General features: G+C 40.6%; 2 protein-coding genes across 7 annotated transcripts in view; both read right to left on the bottom strand.

Annotated features, from left to right (window-relative positions):
* Nucleotides 1-555, bottom strand: part of bmp1a (bone morphogenetic protein 1a) — a 30231-nt gene extending 29676 nt beyond the window's left edge. Inside the window, exon 1 of one of the 2 annotated variants that reach the window (XM_075468670.1) lies at nucleotides 289-555. In XM_075468670.1, the coding sequence (XP_075324785.1) occupies nucleotides 289-433 (145 nt within the window). In that variant the 5' untranslated portion in view covers nucleotides 434-555. The remainder of the gene's footprint in view (nucleotides 1-288) is intronic. The other variant, XM_075468668.1, reaches the window with a different exon arrangement.
* A 3967-nt stretch (nucleotides 556-4522) lies between these two features.
* kansl3 (KAT8 regulatory NSL complex subunit 3) lies at nucleotides 4523-20378 on the bottom strand. Of its 5 annotated transcripts, none has more exons than XM_075468663.1 (20): nucleotides 20187-20378; nucleotides 19228-19500; nucleotides 18912-19082; nucleotides 18703-18793; nucleotides 17808-17993; nucleotides 17561-17689; nucleotides 17325-17441; nucleotides 17122-17220; nucleotides 16087-16158; nucleotides 15903-15977; nucleotides 15620-15777; nucleotides 15454-15517; nucleotides 15147-15335; nucleotides 11077-11233; nucleotides 10707-10784; nucleotides 10192-10365; nucleotides 7443-7530; nucleotides 7097-7224; nucleotides 6600-6706; nucleotides 4523-5361 (listed from the first exon to the last, which is right to left on the bottom strand). In XM_075468663.1, the coding sequence occupies exons 2-20, from the start codon at nucleotides 19434-19436 to the stop codon at nucleotides 5125-5127; spliced, it is 2529 nt and encodes an 842-aa protein (XP_075324778.1). In that variant the 5' UTR covers nucleotides 19437-19500; nucleotides 20187-20378; the 3' UTR covers nucleotides 4523-5124. The 5 variants fall into 5 exon arrangements, with proteins under 5 accessions (XP_075324778.1, XP_075324779.1, XP_075324780.1 ...); XM_075468664.1 differs by having other exon boundaries at nucleotides 19228-19495; XM_075468666.1 differs by having other exon boundaries at nucleotides 5273-5361; nucleotides 7097-7183.
* Between the last annotated feature and the right edge of the window lie 3763 nt (nucleotides 20379-24141).

Below are 24141 nucleotides of genomic sequence, written 5' to 3'. Positions count from 1 at the left end.
GCCTTTTTCATCCTCGTCTTTTCATCCCTGCAGCAGGATTCTCCCAGGCGACCGTGTGTGCTTCAAATGTTTCAAACTGCAGAAACTATGTCACTTATAAAACAACTGCACACAGTGTTCTCTCGAGCCTTTTGGAAACTACATCCACTGCTGTCATCTCTCTAAAAGCGTTTCCCCGGTCGATCTGCGCGAGACGCACGGATTCGTGGCATGTTTGTGTCTCCACAAAAATGAGGTAAATCACACAGCGTACTACAAAAACAAGGGAGGGGGGGAGAGAAATCTCACCAGCTTTACAGGGATCCTTGTAGTCGATTGTCTCTGATGTGGCAGTGGGCTCCACATAGTAGCCTGGATCAATTGCTTCCAAATCGATCGCCAATATCACGCCAAGACATGATAGAAGAAGCAAACACCTCGCCGAGAGATCCATGTTTGTAGTGGGGGGGAGATGGCGAAAGGCGAGGGATAAAGGTAAAGGAAGAGAGACAGAGGGAAAGACAGAGAAGAAGAGTGAGTGAGAAAGAGAAACAGTGAGGTAGAAAAATGGGAGGTTTTTTTTTTTTTTTTTTTTGAGGGGGGAACGAGAACCCGCTGGAGGGCGGGTTTTAAATCCAGCCTCTCTCCGGTGTCTTCCTGGCTCTGGGGGCAGTGATTTCTCTCCTCCAGCTGGAGCTCCAGGCGAGTGCAGAGGAGGTTACTGCCCCAGAAACTTTGATGACATGGAAGCGCCACTGAAGCGGGGAAAATGCCCTTTCAGCCGCTGATGCCCGTGTGTGTTTTTTACCGCTCCCTTGTCGGTCCCATCAGGGATCCCTGAAGAGCGCTCAAAGGGCTGTAATTTGTATTTATCGCTTGATGAATAATTGACATTGCGTTGGTGGCTCCTCTCTGCTGCCTGCACAAACCTCTGTTTGTACAAGCGGTCAGTAGAAATCAACTTAAGTAAAGCCATCAACTGAAAAAAGCTTCAGCTTTGGATCTTATATTGCTCATTAAAAAGTGTGTAAAACTATTTTTCATCAAATTTTCCATCTTTTGTTTTTCTTTTCTTCAAACTTTAACTGAAGTTGAAGGCAAACGATCCCCTTCAATTTCCCTTGTTTACTTCGGCGCACGAGCTCACGACACTGTCTGGAGAACACGCGCACTATTTGCACACGCATACGATTATTCACACGTGCGCAGTGGGCTCCAACCATCGCCCACTCGTGCCATCACACGCACGCGCGCAGACAGCTTGACCTTCCAGGCTTTAATTGAAGAGTTACGAGCAAACCGATGCGATTTGCGCGCCCCCTGTTGGTGCTTGCTGAGCATTACACGACGAGATTCTTTCAAATAAACATCAAATTTGATCTGTTTATTTATTAATCCCTTGTTTATTTATTTGTTTAAAACCTTGGAGTTTGTTTGATTTGTTGGGCATTTATGCAGATATATGATTACACATTACGAGAGAAGTTTAAAAAAAAAAAAAAATAAAGTTGGCCAGGCTTCATGGTGACACCTATTAGTGACATTTTCAAGTTATAATGTTTGGAATTTTACATTTGATTACTTGAATTAAATATATTGATATAATGTTTTTCATGCACTTACTCGGAAATCTACGGTTAAGATGCATTTGACAACAGTTTCCAGTTCTATTCCCGCCTATATTCCGGGTATTACAGAGGTGGATGTGAATATCACATTCTTAGCATGAAGGTCGTGGAGACCTATAAATACTTTGGGCTGGGGATGGAAAACAAGCTGGACAGGGCAAGCAACACAAGGCAGCTGTATAAGAAGGCCCAGAGCAGACTGTATTTTCTGAGGAGACTGCGATCCTTTAACATCTGCAAGAATCTCCTGTGGATGTTTTACCAGTCTGTGGTGGCCAGCATCCTCTCCTACGCTGTGGCTATTTAAACCTTTTAAATAGACTAAATTTATTCAAATGAGGTCCTGGTATATTTTTAAGGATAATACCTTATTTGCATAAAACTACAAAAACAAAAAACCCAAAACTTGATAATCTTTCATTGAAATAACCGGCTGGGGAATCTTTTATCATTTGTATTTGACAAAAAAAAACCTCTTACCTATATCAGCTCCTTTAAATATCTAGACTGAGCACACTGTTCATTATATCTGCCACATTACTAACCAACTGGTTTTTATACTTTCTGCGCTGCTAATTGTTAATAAAATATCTGCATTTCCACAAATCTAAGCGACATAGGGTCTCGTTATTCTTTTGTCAGAGAAAGATCCAGTTTGAATGATTTTCATGTCACCAAGGACCTCCTCGTTTGTCACTAGACTTCACACATCAATCTTATTTCCAAGAATAATAAAAACCTGACGTGTTGAGGATTGCTTGAATATCCACTGGTGCTGGTGATGAGAGGAAATGCCAGCATCTCTTGTGCTCTCTGGCCAGCAGACATCAGTTTTCCTGCCCCTGTCTAATACACACAAAGGCTTACATAACAAGGAAGAGACACACTCTTCTCTGCTGCATGGAATTTAAGCCAGGAAGTCTGCTGCAACGAGTGGGCTGTATTTATTCTGCCACTATAAACACAACAATGTAACTATCTTCCATGAATAAGCTGTCTCGCAATATTTAGAAGGAGTTTCTCAGCTTGCTGCGAGTGCTGGATACACGAGAAACAAATGTTTGGATTAGTAAAGTAAAGCAAAGCAAGCGTCCACAGGCAAATTAGTGTACTTTAAACAAAAAGCCCATCTACAATATATACAATGACACAGTACAGTTTGGAGATATTGCTCTAAACATTGGTTTAGACTATGGAATGCCTCCGATCTTTGAGCTACATGAGAGTACAGTGCACATTAGTTAATCTGAGTGGTGCGTTTTTGTTAAAATCATAATGACTTGTTGTATTGATGTGAATGAATGCTGTGCTGTAATGAATAATACTAAAACCATTACTCACTTAAATTTAGAAATGTGACAGACATGTTCATGAATGGTTCAGCGCACAAGCTGGCAGCATTCCTGTTTACCACACTAATGTAGGCCTATGAAAAATCCTACATCAGAGATGATGACAGAAGAAATCAAACTCAACATAGAAAATATACTCAGAAATAGCTTTTTTTTTTCCTTTAGTTGTGATGGAGGTTGTGACGTAGCTCCATATGTTGCACGTTTGCTCTGTTATTGGCTTTGCCAGAGCTGCTTTATCATAGTCCAGGTAATAGGTTTCACCTCCCAAAATAACTTCCTTTATAGAGGAAAATACACGATCATTTTGTTTTTCTTGCCATTGGGTTTGCACCTTAAAGATAGCTGCAGCTGTAAGATGAAGACCAGGACTGGGGTGTCAGCAACGAGCAGACTTTTTCCACCTTCCCCACAGCGGAGCCCTCTGGAGGATGTGAAGCAGCTTCTCTGCATGTGGCATAGTGTCAGTCACTACAGGGGTAGTCTCTTCTGCTGGCTGTCGCATCAAGATTATTCGAACACAGCACCATCTTGCATCAGGTGCATCCCCACATGGGAAGTGAGCCACAGACTTTCACTGCTGTAAAAGGGCACAGTGAGATTAATTAAATGATAACCCTATTCTTATTCAATCTTTAAGCGCAACTAAACCTTTACTAGTTTGACTAGTGAAGTGATTGCCAACAAACTTTAGGGTGGATGTGAGAATATTTTCAGCCATATTAGACTAATGAAAGCAAGACAGGGCCTTGTGTTTCGCTTCACTAACAGAACACTTTTGTGGTTATGGAAAGATTTTATGCAATTTGCCTATATAATTTAAAGTAGATTAAAGTAGAATAAAATACAAAAATCTTTATGAAGCAATTTGGTTTCGGGTAAGTACTTAAAAGCCTTATTTGCATACCTAAAATGCACATTATTCTACATGACACCCAAAAATTTGGGGTAAAAGTTGTGTTGCTGATCATGGAATTGATTGTTGACGGTCTCCACACTAACTCACAGCCAGTGAACAAATTAAAAAGGGTGGTTACCACAGCAACAATACTCTTGTGCTACACAAGAGACGTTTCCATGTTGTTTGGACGAGTGCAATAAAAAGAGATGATACAGAAGCCAATATGTGCCATCGCGTATGAGACAAGCTACCAAACAAAAAGCTCCAGGTAAAATGTGTCTATTGGGCGCTAAAGTGACACACCTTGGACTCATGTGTACGAGCCGCTGTCACAATTTCACCAGCTTGGCTGAGAGATCCCGCTCTACTCGGCTGTGCTCCTCGTAGGGTCACTGTTATAGAAGTTGGTGCTTTCTGCCCTCCTGACAACACACAAAAATGCTCAACTATAACAAGTCAGACACACTAGCCCTCAGGATATACTAAAATGAATTTGAGCGTTGACGTCAGAGTCCAATAAAACCCGGGTGTTGAATGGTGAATATGAATATCTGGAGGTTGAGGAAAAACATGGAAAACCAGAAATTCAATTCGCACCAAAAGAAAGAGAAAATAAGGGGAGGTAGGGGTGGGGGCAAAAACAACCAAGAACAATGAAAACATGAGTTTGATTCCAGTCTTTATTGTAACAACAGGAGTAGAGCTTGGATAATGCAATGTGTCAATGTTACTGTCTTTCTAACAAGTCTCCAAGAGGTCAGCATTCCCATTCATGGATATTATTAGCAGGTGATTTAATGAAAGGGTTTACAGCATGTTACAAGATGAAGAGGCAAACAAACAAACAAGTAATGACAGTAATAACAAAAATAACTGACAGAAAGCAGGCAGGACTAAACATCTGAGTTTCTTCAGATTTGGTCAATGTTTCCAACATCCATTATAACTTAATTAACAATAGTCTCAAATCAAATTTGTTTCCACGTAAAAATGTCTCTAACTATGATGAGGTTTCAAATTTGTGACTTTACATTTGCTATGTGGCTCTTGATGAACACAAAAACCCAACTTGTGTGCCACTGATCTGCCCTCAGATGCCATACAGCTGCTCATCTGACTGCAAACCTTACATCAGTCCCATTCTTCCCAGCAAACTATCTCCACACAGGTCCACAGAGCTGTCCTCTAATGCAGTAATCCTCCCTGGCCTACAGATGTCCTGAACTACTGTTTCCAAAACAAAGGATGAACGAACCCTCGGCATTCAACGTGGCCGTCGTGTTTTGGCAGTTCGACACATACCAGTGGTCTGATTGGTGATGTGTGCCAAGCCGGGCAGACTGCTTGCCAGTTTGGCCAGCCCACCATTGGTGAGCAGCTGATGGATGGCGGTGTTTTTAGCCACTCCTCCTGTAGTGACCACAGGCACTGCCCGGAGCAGAGTGCTGCCACTGGTACCGACGGAGCTCAGGACCGGACCCTGGGACTTGGTGCAAACCACCTGAGGGTGGAGAAGAAGAGAAATATGTACTCATAGACATGTACAAGCGCAAACTGTGGATGAATTTCACCTTTCACACCCATAAGGCAACCTTTATGACATAGTTCGGATCTACCAATGTAACACACCCCAGTTTCTCAAAACAATAAAAAATAACAATCTTAATTCTAAAAATAAATAGCTTAACTTTAAATAAAAGTCAAGAGCAGAGATCGGTATGAAATAGGGCTGTGCAATATATCGAATTTCGATCGCGATAACGATATTGGTGTCAAACGATCTCAAAATTAATAATATCGAATATAAACGATATTATTTATAAAAAAAAAATATATATATATATATATTTTTTTTAAATACCGCTGAAGAGAGATGAGCAACAACAACACTGGAAATGGAAGATATAGGGCAGGCTCAGTTAATTGAGAAAAAAGGGAGAAAAAGTTCGGTGATCTGGGACCACTTTAGATTTGAAGAAAAAGATATAAGTGTGTGTTTCAAAATGTGAGCTTATACACCCTTTTCTGTATGGATATGTCTAGGTGTTTTAGTAGGGGTCGTTTGGAAAAGAATAAAATATAGTCATAATTATGACTCATAATACAAAATATACAGTGTTAACAAAAAGGTACTACTGAAGCCTATAATAATTATACTGTATGTGCTTAGCACTCAACAAGGTGTAGCTCTAGTAGAGGTAGACCTAGGCCAGCAGAGGGCAGCCCATGGGTTATTTTTTGCCGCTGGCAAAAAAAACCCATATATATATCGTTTAAAATATCGTGATATCAATATTGACTGAAAATATCGTGATATTGATTTTTCCCATTATCGAGCAGCCCTAGTATGAAACCATGAATGCTGCAGTTTTTTGATAAAATCAAATCAGAAAGCAAAGTGTTGCTTTATGCCAGAGCAGACTGGGCTTTACCAGAGAGGGGAGGCCTGCCCCAATTCTATATTTACAGATAAAAAAAAGTGTGTAGAGCTTGTAGCTTTCTGCTTTCAGTTTAATTTGAACTTTTATCATTCCACCTCTTGAAGCACCCCTAAAGTGAACAACTGCTGCTGCAATGTATTCACACTACCATACAAATTAAATACAGGCTCATATCAGTGTTCTTCCATGGTGTGTTTCACCAGCTACAAGAGGTTTACACCTATACACTTTATAAAAAAAAAAAAAATGTACCATTAAAAATCATTGTGTCTTTCAAACATACTGCAAACCTGGGTACCTTTGTGCTGACTGTGTTTGCTGCTGCAGAGGGCAAGTTAGGAGCTTTGGTGACGATCTCCTGAAGACTGAAACTTAGGCCTTGTAGAAGACTGCTGGCGGAAGGTGCTGCACAAAAAAAACAAAAAGCCAACAAATCAATGAAGGTGAAATTTGGTAACATCAATGTCAAGCAAACATGAGCCTTAAACCTGTACCGTTGCAAACTGTTCATTCGTCCCATTCCTAAAGTAAATGGACCCCCCCGCCCAATACAAAAACACAAAACAAGTCTTGTCCAAAAGATAAGGTCTGGATCGCTGACAAGCAGCAACGGTGCAAGAGGTGATCAATGATGATGCTTGCGCAAAATATTTTGTCCTCACACACTGTTCTAATTCAGAGTTCAGAACTTGAATCTTAGTAAGGCCAACAGAACTGCTGTGTGTTGAAGCTATTGTGCTGAGATTATCTGCACAGTGCACAAAAAGCTTGCAAAGCAGGACAAGACAGAGATACCTTGGGCAGCAGCTGGAGCTTGCACCTGGGCTGGTGTGGAGGACCCTGACACCATGCAAGGCTGCACGCTGTTGAATGAGCTGGAGCCTGGGGACAGGGCACCAGACACCTCTGAGAGACTACCAGACCTGCAGTGACACACATAACCACCAATCTACTCAGGAGCTACCCCAGCAAGTGCTGTTTGGCCATCACTCTGCTCCCAAACTCAGAGTACCACCGCTCAGAAATCCCTCTGCTCCAGACACATTATTGCCCATTAGTAAGGCTGTGGACATGAGTGTAGGTATGTATAGGAGCAATCTACTCTCAATGAGCCTGTGTGTAGCAGTGCTGGCAAGCTTACCGCTGGCCTGTCAGAAGTCCAGACAGCTCTTTGGCACCAGCCACAGTCTGACCCACTGCCACAGTTAAGGGTTTCCCTGAGACACCCACTGTATGAAAAGAGTACAGTGATTTATTCAAAATGAGGGTTAAATAGAAATGAATAAATAAAATAACTTAAAATGGTTACTTCTGGAAAGAGGCCAACACATGGGCAGTCTTGCATTGCACGACACAATACAATGTGGTCCGAGTAACTAGTAGGGGTGGGGAGAAATTTCCGATTCTCAGATGCATCTCTATTCGGACGTGGACGATTCTGAATCGATTCACAAACGTCCAAATTTTGATTATCGGTTCTAAAATGTGAAACCAAGAAGCGCGGTACGGGTCGTCTCCGGGACAATATGGGGAGCGCACCAGGAGCGGACACGCCCGCACGGAGGAAAACAAACATGGCTGACCGCAGCTACCCATCTCGCTGTGAGATCCTAACAGCTCTTTCTAACTGAAAAGCAGACGTTTGGAAACACTTCGGCTTCCACAACGTCATTACGGTCATTTTGCAGACGCTTTTAACCAAAGCGACTTACAATAAGTGCGTTCAACATCGGTAGGCAAAAGATGTCAGCGGCGGAAGCGAACTGAACAAGAGCCACGTTATTATGACGTTTTCAAGGTGTAGTGCAGGGAAATATGATCCTCCATGAACACGTTGTCTTTCATCTTGTTTCTGCGGGCGACTTCCTGTCCCGCACGATCTGCCCTGTGCTGCTGTGTTGTGCTTAGGCGTTGGGCAAAAATAGAAGCTCTATATCTGCTGCGGAGGTTCCGGAGCGCCGCAGCTGTGACGGAGCCGATGGAAGCACAATCACTGATTAGAATTGAAACGTATCAGCAAGTTATTAATGCTTATTCAGTGAGACAAAAAGAAATCTTGTGAAAAAGTGCATCAATATACATAAATTAGCGAATCATAGCCCGTGAATCGTAATCGAATCGTGAGGTGTCAAAAGATTCCCACCCCTAGTAATTATTGTCTTAGATAAGTCCCATTTTCACTTTTTCAGTATTGTATACCAAGCTAAAACACACCCCCCACCTTATCATTCTAACTGGAGACGTGAATGACGATACGGTGCTCAAACCTCGCGTCTTCAAACTGGTGATTTTAACAGTCCACAAACGACATTATCAGTTTACTTTGATCACACTAACCAAATAAATAACTCGGGCATGTTTTCTCAGTGCTGGAAGAACCATCCAAAGTCTGTATCAGCCATCCTTTGGTTGATACAGACTTGGGTCAAATACATATTTTCCCCATGGTACATGATGTACCAAAGGGATCACTGTAAATCCTGTCAGTACTGGATAAACTCAACAAGAACAACATCATCATCTGGACTGATGTAGCAACAGTTCTAATGCAACTGATGTCAAACAAAAGCCTCCAGAAATGATGTAATGCTTCCATCAAGCAGAACAAGCTGTATACAACCAAAAGCCAATAAGCATACAAGGTTTCAGAACATTTTCAATTGAAGGATGAATCACTTCAAACAACACTCAAAACAAGTTATTTCAATTTGTCCAAATAAAAACTTGTAGAAGAAGTAAAAAGCGTGTTCTACATACAAAGGATGTTTCTTCATTATTTGGCTTCACAAAGCCACAATCACGCTAGGCGATAACACACTGCGTGTTACCGACTCCCTATGTTAACACTGGTTTTCTGACTCTGGCTGGGAGTGCGTCAAATGTAAAAAGGAGGCGGTGTTGGCACCGATCAATAACATCAATCTGAAGCCAGATATCTCCCACAAGAGGGACTCAGTAAACTGAACAAAAACTAACTTTTTGTCATGTTTAATAAAACTGTTGCTGTGCTCTCAAAGCGATGCATTAGACAGCCTGTTAATCAATCAATCAATCAATCAATGCGCCCGAGTGGCAAACAGAGAGAGCAATAAGAAGTTTCACTGGTGTCAATCACTTCTGGCTCTGCAGTTGCCATGGTTACTAGCCTGTGTCTGCATGCCAGCTTCCTCTGCTCTGAGGGGTATTGCGTACTGGGCGGCAGAGCTGAAGCACAGAGAACCAAATCCACCTTCATCTACAGGTTACCAAGTTCTGCTTCGATGATTTAAAGGAGAAGTTCGGCTTTTTTAAACCTGGACCTTATTTCTGGCATAAAAACAGTTTGGTGTTCAGAAGGTCTTCAGAAGGACACAGACTTTCACCAAACTGTTATCGGTGAGTAGATAAACGTATTTTGTGCCAGAAATAAGGAACTTCTCCTTTAAGCCAGATTAAATGCAGGACGGTTTCTGCAGCCAAACCCGGGAAGGACACAACCAGCTGCGTGAATGGAATAAACATATGTAATTTCACTGTCACATCCTTAAGGGAAAAGTAGCTCTGACAACAATTACAGCTGGATGTTCCATTGAACTGTGTTGCTAAAGTATTCCTTTGGCTTGTAAGAAAGCTTTCTCTGCAACGCTGATGGTGAAGTGAAGCAGAATCACATAAACACAGTTTACACCAGTTGAAATGAATCGAATAAAACATTCAATATTCAGAATATTTCCATTAAACATTAAACTTTTGTTTAAATATCCTCAGAGAGATTATTAAGGGAGTCTATTAGTATGAGTCTGGCTTTATTAAAATAAACAAAAAAAAAATTAAGAAATGATATGTTAAAGCAGTGAAAACCAACTTCTACCATTTCGTGGTTAAGTATATTAGATGACGAGGTTTTGTACCTTCAGCAGGGTTGATGGCGCTACCTGATGACTCACTCTGGGACACAATGGTGACCTTGATCTTTGCCCTTTTGGAAGCTTTACTTGGTGTGGGACTGGGTGTCTGCCTCCTCTTGCCATGAGGCCGCAGTTCATCTCTGTCCAGGCCTTCCATCTGATCACTGGTCACTGGCACTGCACCACATAGACAAATACAGACAATCACACACACAAACACACGATGAAAGAAGTATTTAAGTGTCATGTGGTCTTCAATGGGTTTATACTTATGTGACCTACCATTCAGATTGTGTGCAACATTTGTACCAAACTTTCTGTTGTCTGTAATGTAACCTTTCTTGGTCCGATATACACAATTTATGAAGAAAGTCTGGATTCAAGCATGACAGTGGGTGTTTAAGTGCAGGGCAGACATTTAATACGCAGCATTCACATGGCATTAAAGCAGTGGCAACAAAGACATAAGAGAGACAGAGATAGAGGAAAGAAAGAAAGGAAGAGGGATAGACACTTACCAAAAATACAAGGAGGGGTGCCAGGAGGAAGATTTTTCCTCACAAGCATGTTTTGTTTCATAAAAGCAGCAAACTGAGCTGGAATGAATTGGAAAAAGAAGCCAGAAAGGAAAGTTGTAGAAGGAGAAGAGAGACAAGAGGATGAGAGGAGAGTATTTCAGTCACCTTCCATCTCACCCAGTCAGATGTCGTGACGTGATAAGCTCTTAAGAAAAGATGTACAATCATTTTCACATCTCACATACCACCACGTCTGCTCAGCTTCCACAGCTTGGCCAAAACTCAGCAGAAGTTGAGGTGAATGACTCATTGTTTAAACAAACAAATAGGGGCAAAATACGGGAACTATACAGGAATGCGGTTCACTAACCTTGAGCCTGTTTGTGAGTGAGCACGGTGCCAGAGCGTTGCATGTGAGTTTTGAGGAGCTGCGTAGCTGTGATGAGACTGGACTTCTGTGCTGGAGAAAGGCCAGAAGTCTTGGGTTTGGGACTCGATGTGGGACTGCTACACACACTGGACAGATCCTGAGAAGACAGTCATGAATAATACCTGATGAGGTATGATTCACTATTCCATCAGTGTTTTCAAATGACTGTAACAAAGTATGTTAATTGAAATGCTTCAATGCACTTTGAACTCAAAACTCATTCTCTCAAATAAGCTCCCGGAGCCTCAAAACAGTTTCAGTGATAGAAAAGTGGTATTGCAGAAACATATGAAAGACAGGTATATACATACAAAATTCTCATTTAAAAAAAAAAAAAAAAAGAAAAAAAAAAAAAGGTCAATTAATCCTTAATTCTTCAAATGAAAGCCTGACTGAAAGCAAAGTGCCATCACTGACACATGATGAGAAAAGCTGACAAAAAAGAAAGAAAGAAAAGCAGACTATGAACATACAGACACAACCTTCATACTAAGGCCCGACCGATATATCGGGCCGATATTTAGCATTTTGTGGATATCGGCATCGGCCATTCTTTCCATAAATTTCCACCGATAAGTTTATATCATTTTCACAACCAATTTTGCAGCCGTTTCGTTCTGAACGTGTCTTCTGCTCTCGCCACTTGAGTTCATGAGCATTGCCCCGTCCGTCACAGCATCTGATTTGTTTGGCACACGGAATACAACCAATCAACACGCAAGGCTGCGAACGGTTTCAAGGCGGCCGTGGCGGAAGTTGGGGGCGGGGTGGCTACTGAATGCTGTGAGCGGTTTCAAGGCGGCTGCAAGTGGGGCCGCGGTGGTGGCAGTACTACTGGAAGCAGAGAGAACAAACTCCCTTCAAGGTAAGCATATATGAAGCCTTATCCCCTGCAATAAGTCACAAACACACCAACGTTGCAAAAGCACAGCACCACAACGTCTTTATTAGTGTATACAACTAGTGAAAATGGTCCATTTGATCTGTGTAACGACGCAAACCTTTAGCTCACGTAAGGATAACCAGAATGACGGCGAATACTCCTCACTGAAACGGTTGTCCATACAGCAGTCTCAGCATAGTATACAGTCATTTTTAAACCCCCACATGGAAAAGTGAACGTGTCTGTAGTTCTACACGAAAGGTGGACTGAAAGCCATGGTCAATGAAGACCAAATAAAACGTGTTTGTTCCTGAGACTAACCATTTTTTAGTGCAAGCCTGCTAGCTACTTGGTAGCCTGCCGATGTGAGGACTTGGGTTTTAAGATGGACAGTGATTTTAAATTGGACCGGCAAATTTGTGCAGTAGTGAAGTCCAGCTTTTTTTATCTCAGGCAGCTGGCAAAGGTGAAGCCCTTCCTCGCACGCACGCACTTTGAGACAGTAATCCACGCCTTCATCACATCTCGGCTGGATTACTGCACTGCACTTTATCTTGGAGTCAGCCAGTCCTCCCTCACACGTCTCCAGTTGGTCCAAAACGCTGCCGCTCGCCTCCTAACTGGAACACGTAAGAGGGAGCACATCACTCCCATTTTAGCCTCCCTCCACTGGCTGCCTGTGCATTTTAGAGTCCATTTTAAGATTCTTTTATTTGTTTTTAAATCTTTAAATGGACTCGCCCCGCCTTACCTCTCTGAGCTGCTCCATGCTTATGCTCCTGCCCGGTGCCTCAGGTCAGCTGATCAGCTGCTCCTGGAGGTACCGAGGGCCAAGCGGAAGCTCAGAGGAGACAGAGCCTTTTCCACTGCCGGTCCGAAACTGGAATGACCTCCCGTTTCACATCAGACAGGCCCCTTCACTGCCCATTTTTAAAACCCGTCTTAAGACCCATTTTTATTCCCTGGCTTTTAACCCTGTTTCTAGTATTGTTTTATTGTTTTTATTATTTTAATATTGTTGTTGTTTATTGTTGTTTTTACATTGTTCTTGTGTTTAAAGCCTTCTTTTATTTTGTGTTGTACAGCATTTTGTTTCAGCCACAGCTGTGTTAAAAGGCTATATAATAAAGTTGATGATGATGATGATGATGATGATGATGACAATTCAGTGTTAATTAGAATTCATAACCATCTTTAAAAGCCAGCAGTAAAGAGCTTTAAACTAATCGGCCTCTGTTTAAAGCTACATAAACATTCCCATACGTATCTCACCAAGATGCTTCTCAGTAAAAACCTTGTTGTGGTTCTTTTACTCTGATTTGGAGAGTCCATGAAACGATGCCTTGTTTAGTTTTTTCTTTTGTCTCCGTGTGTCTGAGAGAATTTACAGGTGAGGAGGCGGTGCTTTTACATGTGCTTGCATGTGTTCATCTACCATCTCAAGCTATACTATGGTCGGTAAGAGGAGAACCAGCTTTGTGATACTGAAATTCAGAGCTGGACCTAAAGTTACATCACTGATCCTGCTTCGTGGTACAGACAGCCCCCCTGCTGCTTTAGAGTAGTTTCTAAGTTTCTCTTATCTTATAACATATGTACTACAGCCCCCTTCTGTTTTATCTTTTTGCACAGGTGATTGGACAAAATCTTGGTGCTATTTTGTTTGTCTAGACACTGATGACCAAGCAAGGAGACGCATCATCATTGCCGTATAAGAGACTCTAAATACATAAACAGATTCTTGACATGCGTAACATGTAAAGTAAACATTACATGTGATTGAACTGTATTCAGTTGTGTTCGACTTTTACGTGAAATTTACAAACAAGGGCTGTCAAGTAATTAAAGTAAGTCCTGTTCGTGGCACTCCGAGTGGTCAACGGCAAATAAATCACAAACGTAATTTTGTGATTCAAGCCAACAGATGGTTTGTTTAACACTAATTTACTATTACAGACGTAGTCTTTAAAAACTCTGGGGGTGACGAACCCTTTTCTTTTAAACTCTTCATATCTGAGTCTGCTCCACGAGATGCGAGTGCAGGATCCAAGCAAGAGACACAAGGAGAGAGGAGTCAAGGTAACATATGTTTAACAAAATGAGACTTCCTTTCTTTGCAGCTGTCATTTTCAAACCAGTGTCAATGAGATGTGACATGTGACACAGCTGCAATATCTGTCCAATGATTTGTGACAGCCTACCAAGGTATTACATCTTTTCTCAGATGAGAATGAAAAGGTATAAATGATAGTGTAATAATGTTCTTTAAACATATTTTACAATGTAGTATTATCATGTTGTGTCCACTTTAGACATCACAAATGCAACGATACGCACGTGTGTCTTCGCGCCAGCAAACTTCTTCTCTTATTAGCGCTTCTTTGTAGAGGGGATTTTAGAAATTAAGTCATCCGTAAAGATCACAGGTCACATACAGGACAATGAAGGAAAGAGGCACAAATTTGAGAAATATGACGAGTCTATGTCTGTCGTAAGAAGGAAGGGATGGAAAAGAGCAGATGGACACAGCAGAGCACAACCTGGCTGCAGTTGAGAAATGTCATTGTGAGGGGTGATTAGATTACTCAGTCATTCGGTGTCCAGAGATGGCCAAGTTGCAGGATAAATTTCATCTAAATATTGTTCGCCATGTTCAGTTTTTCATATATGGAAATAAAGACCTCGTTGAAGTCAAGTTAAAAATCTCTCTATTTTTCTTTGATGTGCTATTAGTCGAAAGACTTGAAGCAAGTTAGCACCAACAAGCGAGGCTTGTCTTAAGAGACTCACATTTTGGAAATATTACAGAATTTGATATTATATGGGTAAATGATTCACCATCGTTGATTTTACTAGAGTTTGATGTATTCCTGTTTTTTGTTTTTTTTTTACAAAGGAATGCTGAGCATAGTGTGTCACACACAACCAGGACTAACTATGTTGGTGTCAGTGTTATACGTGATAGTAAAGACAATATGTAATACAGTGATAACTAATCTCTCTGATTTAATGAATTTATGGGCATTTCAAAAAGACATCCAACAGCAACATTAGAAATATAATATAAGAAACGGTTCTTACAGTAAATGAATGTGGTTCATAGCATGAAAATAAAGAGGTTTCTAACCTCAGAACCTGATGGCGAGATGGGAACTCTAAGCGCGGGGGAGGAAGGTCGTCCTCTCTCCATGTCAAAGGGAAGCTCCCGTCGAGGCCTTTTTTTCTTCTCTGTGTCCAAGTCCCTCATCTCCCCTGAGCCATGACTGTGGCCCTCTGCCCGCGCAAGGACACCTGACAGGAAGTCGGCTATCTCATCCTGTAAACCAGCAAAGAAGGAATGCTTAAAAAAATAAATAAATAAACGTTTTCAAAATGTACAGTGGCAGATAAGAAAGTCAATTTTCAGCAAACCGTTTCAAGTTCTGAAGACCAACCTGAACGCAGCGGTCCACCATCGTCTGAGTCAGCCCTTCACATTTCATCTTTGCCGAATTGATTCTGTCGAGGGATTGATTTTTGTGTTGACAATAATAAAAAAAAAAAAACTTGGCTATATAATGCATTTTATAGAACTTCTCGCCCCTTGAAGTGCTGACAAACCTGAGGTTGTCGTCTGCCCCTCCCACGACCACCATGCTGTTGTCGGCCCTCAGCTTCTCTCTGAACTCCTCCATTCCTTCTGTGCTACATTGGAGAGCATTATGTCCAACCACAAACAACACGGGAGTCTTCATGTCCAGCAGTGGGTCATCCACATCCTGAAAACCACCGACAATCATCATAGAAACCGACTACAAGCTGAAGTTCAGGTTCTATAAAGAAATAATGAAACAACAGATTTTAACACCCTGGAAATAGAGTATGGAAGGAGAACAACCCTTACCCCTCTCGGCCCGTTGACTGTTAGCAGGGGGAAGCCAAGACACACCACAGCAGTGAGATACTCCATAAGGGATACCTATAATTAAATGGAATTTTACAGCCTTTTGTAGCTCTCATGAGTCATAACATACGCAGCCTCACATTAGATAACCGTGACAGATTATAAAAGTGTTTAAAAGTCTTACATGACAAGCGATAAGAGCCCCAGCGTTCCAGCCGACCAGGATAATGGGCTTGTGAGGGAAGTGACTGTGAACCTGTAGGCAAAATTCACAATACATGATTAATAAAGCTGCAAACAGGAGTATAAAAAAAATAAATCAAGCATAACACTCAACAATTACATGGCACTGAAAGGATCAGATAACTGGCTAAATTACAATAAGACTGAGTTGAGCAAGGTTAATTAGCCTTGGATATATGACGGTGAATGAATCGGATCAGAGGCACAAAGCATGTCACACCCCGGTACGATAGGTGGTGCTGTACCCATTTCAACTATTGCTAATAGAGCCACTTCCGGTTGACCGCTTCAACACCAAACGCAGGCATTCGAGAAAATGGCGAATGAAGAGCAAGATGAAGCTACGTCCCTCTACATTTGGTCTGTGATGAGCTGCTTATGCACAAACACGATGCACAACGGAGAATTCTCCATCGCAGTATTTGTTTCTTTCCGACGGCGGCGACAACAGTAATAACGTCTCTTCCGACTTCCGGTTCACGACCCCGGGAAAAAATCTTGAGCATGTGCAGAACGCAAAGTTTAATTCACCACGTGCTTCACCCGTCTGCAAACATGTTTAATTTGACTTTCAACCGAGTTATCTCGGGATCTTAATCCGATCGCGAGTAACTCGATCCGATCCAGTTTCTTGTCAGATTAAGGTGTATACATGAATTTAATAACTCAGTCTTATTGTAATTTAGCCAATTATCTGATCATTTCAGTGCCATGTAACCCCACTGATTGAGTAGTATACATAGTTGGTGAAAAGAAGAAACTGATTAAAAGAGGCCAACAAAAATCTGCAACCAGGAAAAGAGCGCTGCTTCCAAGTATGACCACAGTCATTGTCTACGTCCACAATTTATGTGGTCAACTTTGTTTTTAAATGCACATTTATAAAACAAAGCAGCTGCATTCAACCACATAAATATCACAATCAACATAACAATTACTGCGACATAAGCACCACATAAAAAACAGAACATCCTACCTCCATGACCTTGGCCCTGACCGTTCCCAGCATGTGCTCCAAACACTGTGTGATGCCAATATTGGCCCCGCTGTTCACATGAGTGTGCACTGGGATGACCTGATGTAAAAATAGTTGTTAAAAGCTCTTTTCTGAGGGCTAAAAATAATAATAATAAAAAAAACCTTCATTACAATAATATTCTATTGTGAGAAATTTTAGACCTTTCCCAAACAGGAGAGCTGCGACTGCCAGAATCTCATTCGCCGTGAAGTGGAGAGCGTGGGATTGGTTGGGCTTGATGGTGCAATAAGGATGAGGGGGGATCCAGGAAGCTTGCTCTGAAAGATGCAAGAACACAGAATGGAAACCGGTGTTTGCAAGTAACAGATCTTGTAGAGCTCCAGACAAGTTGCATAAAAAGGCTTTTCCATTAGCAACTACAGGTAAAGGCTTTTACCGGTTTATTTTGAGACAAAACCCCAACAGCTGGATCCCAAGGGCGTTTCAGCAGCAGCGACAGAGCCTCTGCACTTGGAGCTCCAGTCTTTGCAGACGGCAGTAGCATTCTGTCGATTAGCGTGGGAAGCTAGCCAGACACAGATAGGGGGTAATAATGAATTAAGAATTAAAGATCTTGAACAGGTATCTGGCAAAGAAAATATGTCCACAAGATGTTGCCGTTCACTTAATCTCTAAGATCATACCTTGCTCTTAAGAGTCTGCAGCACATCTAGGTAAGCAGCAAGCATGGCGAGACTTAAAGATTCTATCATGGTGATGTGTAACCACTGCGTCAGTTTGATGTCCCAGTTCACACTAGCAAGCGCATGTCGCACTTTCCTGGCACACTTGTCAACGGCTATCCTCCGCAAAATTGGCTCATTGGAAGCCTGAGAGGAAGAAGATCACAGCAGCAATCATTTCTAAACTCATTCAAGAGTATTAACAGCCATGCTGTAATTTAGCCTCAAAGAACACAACTAGACAAATTGCTTCACTAATACTTTGTCTACAATGTTGGAAAAAAAAGAAAAAAGAAAGAGAAACAGATGCTTATTTAAATTATGCTAAATCCTGATTAATCAATGCTTTCCAAAACAGATTTCTTCAAAAATAATAGAATAGAACAGACATGTATACAGTGTGCAGCTGGGATAATACACAGACGGTGCTCTAGCTGTTTCTGAGACTCTTCCATTGCTGCATGGCTGAGATGCAAGCATGCGTGTGCACAAATTAACTGCCAACAACAGTGACGGCCCTTTTTAACCAAGTGGGAAGCAGGTTTTTCTTAGTTTTTTGGTGAAACGTGTCAAATTAGAAAGCCACGTCTCGTGTGTCAGTACTGAGCCGTAATCGAGGCAGTTGTGAAAAAGGCCAAATCCCAACACAATGCTTTCACTTTGACAAACAGTACATTTTGATTTAGGATATTATTAATCAGTGGGGAAAAGCACTCGCATTATTGTATAAATCTACATTTAGCTTTTCCATGTGAAGTAACAATGTGATTCTAGAGTTATACATGTCCATACAGAACCTACACAGTGTATATCAAAAACAACCTTTAATAAAATGAAAGTGAATAAAACACATTACATTTTCATTGGCCAGACGGGCTAGTCTTTCAGCCTGTAGAGCTTTCAGGACTTTGTTGAACAATTTGTTCTGAGCCACTGACCATCCCACCCTGAAACAGAACAAAAATAATGTCAAAACAACTGTGACACTTGACTTATTCCTTGTATTCAGGATTAATAACAAGTACAGCCCATTATATAAGTGGATCAGTCAGTGTCTTAGGTTACTTGTTTATATGTTCCTCCCAGTCATCGGGGGGTGGGGGGCTCTCAGCAACTGTCCGAGCAAACAAGACATGTCGCTCACACTCCTTCATCACACTAAGAGCTTTCTGGTTATCATATAGAGGCACAGGTGTTGGTGTGACTGTTTCCACGTCGATTAGAGAATCAGAGTCTCTGCAAGCAGAGAAAACAACAATGAAACATAAAAAAAAAAAAATGTTTGGTGATTAAACCAAGTACGATAAGATTAGTTTGCTAAAGAGCAGAAACACCACATTTTAAGTGTTCCGATATCTACTTCGGAATCTTTTAAACTCACGACTTGGCTTCGGGCTGGCGGCGGGGGGTGACAAACAGCGTCCTGGTGGGTCGAGCGCTGCTGGCATCTGGATGAGCATTCCACGGTTTGGCATAACTGTGGTCCAGAAATACCAAATCTAGCTCTCTCTCGTGAGCTGACAGCTGGAAAAGCAAGGATGTACCCATCTTGCGTGCCAATGTCTGCAAGTCCTTTTCCCCACGGTGCATCGTCTTCCTGGGCCCCAAAGGGCCCACGGGAAGGACTCAGCAGCTTGTGTTGATTTGATCTAAACTGTCAAAGAAAAAAAGGGGGAATTTTCAAGAGATATACCAGGAACCTTAATGGTCAAACAGCGAAGCTGATAATCAGCTTATCAATGAGGATCAATATACTTATCATATCTACTTCTCTCATGGCAAAATTGTTTGCTGGTGTGTTTGTTACATGTTTACAAGGAGATAGTGTCGTTAAATAGGATAAGATGTTTAGTCCGGTTGTCTGTGTAGGCTATATATTTAGTGCGTATGTTCCCTCGGTCTCGGTGGATTGAGATCACCAGACCATGTTCGTTTTCGCTACTTAAAAAAAACAAAACAAAAAACACACACACACACAGACTAAAAGCCTACTCATTTTGTTCAGAAAATACGCATCACGAAAACAGATAAAAAAATAAGAAACAAAGAAAAACATGTTAAGTTGCACCCACAGATACGTCTGCACACCGAAGTACTTTGACGGGATTTTAGAGAAACACTGTAATAACCATATGGCAGTTTTTGGTTGTCTTTAACCTTATACCAAACACGAGCATATCAATTGATCTTTATAGCCTGTTGAAGTCCAACATTTGGTATCGAAAGAAACGATACGTGTTTTAAAACGAATGAGGGCTGTGGGCTGGCCTAGCATGCTAATGCTAGCACAGCAAGCTACGAGCTACACGAATGGCGTTATCGCTGTTTTGTGCTGATTACCTCTTCTCTTGATTACTCAGTGTTCATCGCAACGCCAGCTCTTCTCCGAAAGCAATATAAAACCCAAAGTAGAAGGTATTTACTTCTAGGTTCTGAAGGCTATATAAAACATAGATGTATTTATGAGTTAAGCCACACTTCCTTTTGTTGTGTGATTTGTTGCCATGTCATGCTCAAAGCACCCGCTTTTCGTGGAATAAAAACAAGAAAGAGAGTAAGGGCTTTATTTCAACTAAACTGGCAACCCTGTTTGTGGCGCCTCAGCGAGATATACAAAATATGGACTGGATTCGCGCAGTCTGGATCATGCGCCCATAGGCATTTATGTATTATACCGTGTCTTCTTTTTTTTTTAGTCCGTGATCTATACATAAAATTACTCCCGAAAAGTAATCGTCGTTACTGTCTTTAAAATGGTCATTTAGCGTATGAATAGCACCCTTGGTTCAGATAAAAATCAAACTCGTTTAAAGGCACCTTGCCTTGCTGTGGAAGGAAAGACAATTAAAATTGAGCTTCTGTTAAAAAGACAGTTCAGTTCAGTTGATCCAATACTGAATTCAACTGCCTTCACTGAGTGGAAACAAGCTTTTTTAATTATCTTAATTATTTTTTATTAATACTTCTCAACAAGTACAGAAAAATCGCAGAGAAAAGCAGTTATCAATACATACTACATACAACAAAAAGATAGCCAGGGGGATTTCCTTTAACTGATAATACCAAATAAAATTTTAAAAAAAAAACTCAATCATTTTAGCTACTTTTTTGTTTTTTGAGTCAGCAATTTATGCTTGGCTTCATCATCAAAAATCAAGAATAACGGTTTAGACTGACTATATTTGGCTTTGTGAATGTGGAATTTTGCTATTATAATTATCAAATTAATCGCACACAGTTGTTTAGCTTTGTTACTATTGTCATCAGTGAAACCAAACAATACATTTTTCCAACACAGAGAAAAAACAGTCAATATTATCAATTATATATCGGGACACATCTTTCCAGAATTTGTTAGTGTAGGGGCATTGCCAAAATAGGTGTACCATCGTTTCAGGAGACATGTTACAGAAGGAGCAATCTACACATGTGTCTTTTTTTAAACTTAAGAAGGTAATGACTTGCAGGATAAAATTTATGTAAGATTTTAAAAGAACCTTCCCTTACTTTATTGGTAAGAAGGCCTCTTTCCAGTTCAGTTAATCAACAAACCTCCACCAATAGGAAACACAAATGACTAGTGGTAATATCATTTTGAAACAAGGATCGTATATCACGATTGTCTCTTGAAGAGGTAGTCAGACAAACATCACCTACTGAGGTTTGTTTAGGGTCTAGATTTGGTAAAGATATTCGTCCTGATGCCTTCTTTAATAGGGACAAAATTCCAGAGGGAACAGCTCTCATAACTGTGGCGAATCGGGATGTTAAAGACATGAGCCAAGTTCATTTTTTAATTTTTTAATTGTGTTCTACCGTATCGAATGCTTTAGAAAAATCCAGAAACATGATGAGGCCATCATCAGGGCATAAGAATGAATAATCAATCAAATCTAAAATAAGCCTGATATTATATGTCTGTTTCTCATGAAACCTGACTGAACTTTGTCAATAATTGGATCCAGAACCGTTTTAATTATGTTTAGCAATTATGGAGGCAAACATTTTATAATTATTATTCAAAAGAGAGATAGGCCTCCAATTATCAATAAGAAGAAGACCCTTTTGGGGTTTTGGAATTAAAGTAATCAAACCTTGTGAAGGGGGAAGATGGTCTTTTTCAATACTTTCTAGAAAAACTTGAAACAGAAACGGAGCTAAGTACTTAATAAAGGTCTGGTGAAATTCTGCTGTGAGGCCATCAACTCCAGGGGACTTGTTAACTTTTAAATGTTCAATGGTATAAACGACTTCTTCCATGTAAAAGTTCCATCACATAGTTCCTTGTCAGATTGATCAATCTGTGTAACTTTGTTAAGGGAGTTCAGGAAAGTTGTTGATAACTGACAGTATTTTGAGTTGTACAGAAGTTATAGAAGTTAGAGCAATATTCAGCTATTTTTTTGGGATCATCAGTCATGATGCCATTAACATTCAGTTGTTGGATTAAAGTAATTTTGCCATGATATGTTTCTAAGTTGAAGAAGTAGGTCAAATTTTATTCACCTTCTTCAATCCATCTTTTACATGATCTCACAAAAGGCACCTTTTGCTTTATTTAAATATATTTCATTTAGCTTCAGTTGTTCTGTATTCAATTCTAGTTTATCCTCATCTGACATATTTGCAGTTTTTTTCTTTTGCAGCAAAGCTAGTATACCAGAAATCTCTTCTTCAGTTCTACGAGCTTGTTACTGCCATGTGCCCTCAGGTATTGACCAACTTCAAATTTGAGTAATTCTCAGTTGCTGCAAAATGAATTTTCAGCTTCTGCTTTATTCCAACATTGCATAATTTATTTTCTGATACCTGTTTTGACAGTTTTAAGCTGTAGCAGAGAGCTTTTTAGCTTCTAGTAAGCACATGGAAACAGAGACTGCCCTATGGTCTGTTAAGGGTGTTGTTATAATATTAACTGATATCAAGTCAATGTTCATATGTTGAGAAACTTGCCAAAAGTCTATGTCAGACTGTCTGGAGGCATTTCTATTGCGCCAGGTGAAGGCATTTACGTTAGGGTTTTCATACCGGCATATATCAATTAAGTTCAATTTTTGCATAAATATCTTTAAGTTTTCATTTATCGAAGTGGGTTCTCTTGGAGGCCAACAATCTAGGTTATGGTCTAAAACCATATTGAAATTCCCACCTATTACTATCCCCGAATTTGGAAAGTTATTAAGAGTGTGTTGAATCTGATTCTCTAACATTTCATGAAGATTATCGTTCTCAAAACTGGAGATACCCATATATAGTGGTAATTATTATATTGACATCATCAGAATTAATGACTTGTAAAACAAAAATAACCTGCTTTATTATAGACAGATTGTAGAACAGTTCCAGAAAATGAGTGTTTTAAAGTAGCAACACCAGCGGAGCGTTCAGAGCCATGTGCCAGCCATAAATCCTTCCCCCACTGGGCCCTCAAAAATCTAGTGTCATTGGTAATCGAATGTGACTCTTGAATAATCATTTTTGTGCCAACCATGGTATAAAGTTCTGTTTGATTCATGCATAAAAGTACTCCTCAAACCTACAGTAGTCTGAAATTTAGATGATTAATGCCCATCCAAGAATCTGTCATAACTGGAAGTCTTTTGTTGGAAGAATGGGTTACTGGGCCTTTTTTTTTTGTTGTACCTACAGGCCAGACCCATTGCCACGACGACGTGGATAACACATGGCATGCAGTGGGGTCTACATAGAGAAACAGTGCCTGTATGGATTGTAGTTGCGAGGGATGCTGTATTGCGTAAGTAGACGGATCACTACATTACAATGTCAATATGAAAAAAGAGCCTTATTTCTTTGCTTTGACATCTTCTATTGTATGTGTTTACTGTGTGACCGCAGGTACAGCACTCCACAGAGCTTCCCTAGCGACTGTGTGTCGGTGTTTGACTCGAAGGCATGCGAATACATTGTGCACAAGAAAAATAACCCATCTGAGCTCTGTCTAAAGGAGTATTGAAGTGATGGAGTCATTGTCATGGGTTCTCTGAATCTTGAATAAGGGGGGCTGCAAATATATGAAATGAACCATTTTCATTTTGTATGTTGATTATACTTATTAAGCCAAGCAGAAGAAGTTTCATACAGAAAAAAATACTTTCAACAATTTTTTTTTTTTGATAGGTATTTTAACTTTAAAATGGGTCAATTTGACCCGCATCATAACAGGAGGGTTAAATTATTACTCATTGTTGAAATTTGAATCTGATGAAGGTCAGTGTAAACCACAACAGAGTTCAGCCAAACAAAATGCATATTCTTGTGTTGTACAGTGATCAAA

The sequence above is a fragment of the Odontesthes bonariensis genome, chromosome 6 (assembly GCF_027942865.1).
Source record: "Odontesthes bonariensis isolate fOdoBon6 chromosome 6, fOdoBon6.hap1, whole genome shotgun sequence".
Classification (NCBI taxonomy): Eukaryota; Metazoa; Chordata; class Actinopteri; order Atheriniformes; family Atherinopsidae; genus Odontesthes; species Odontesthes bonariensis.
The sequence above is the reverse complement of the archived record's forward strand: the minus strand, read 5'-3'. Positions and strand labels throughout refer to the sequence as shown.

Excerpts from the sequence above, each read along its gene's own strand:
- kansl3 (XM_075468663.1), bottom strand. The coding sequence starts at position 19,436 with ATGCACCGTGGGGAAAAGGACTTGCAGACATTGGCACGCAAGATGGGT. Across the intron at positions 17,221-17,324 it reads AGCTCTCCTGTTTGGGAAAG|GTCATCCCAGTGCACACTCA; the intron begins GTCTAAAATTTC and ends TTTTTACATCAG. Across the intron at positions 10,366-10,706 it reads CACCCCTCCTTGTATTTTTG|TGCCAGTGACCAGTGATCAG; the intron begins GTAAGTGTCTAT and ends TATGTGGTGCAG.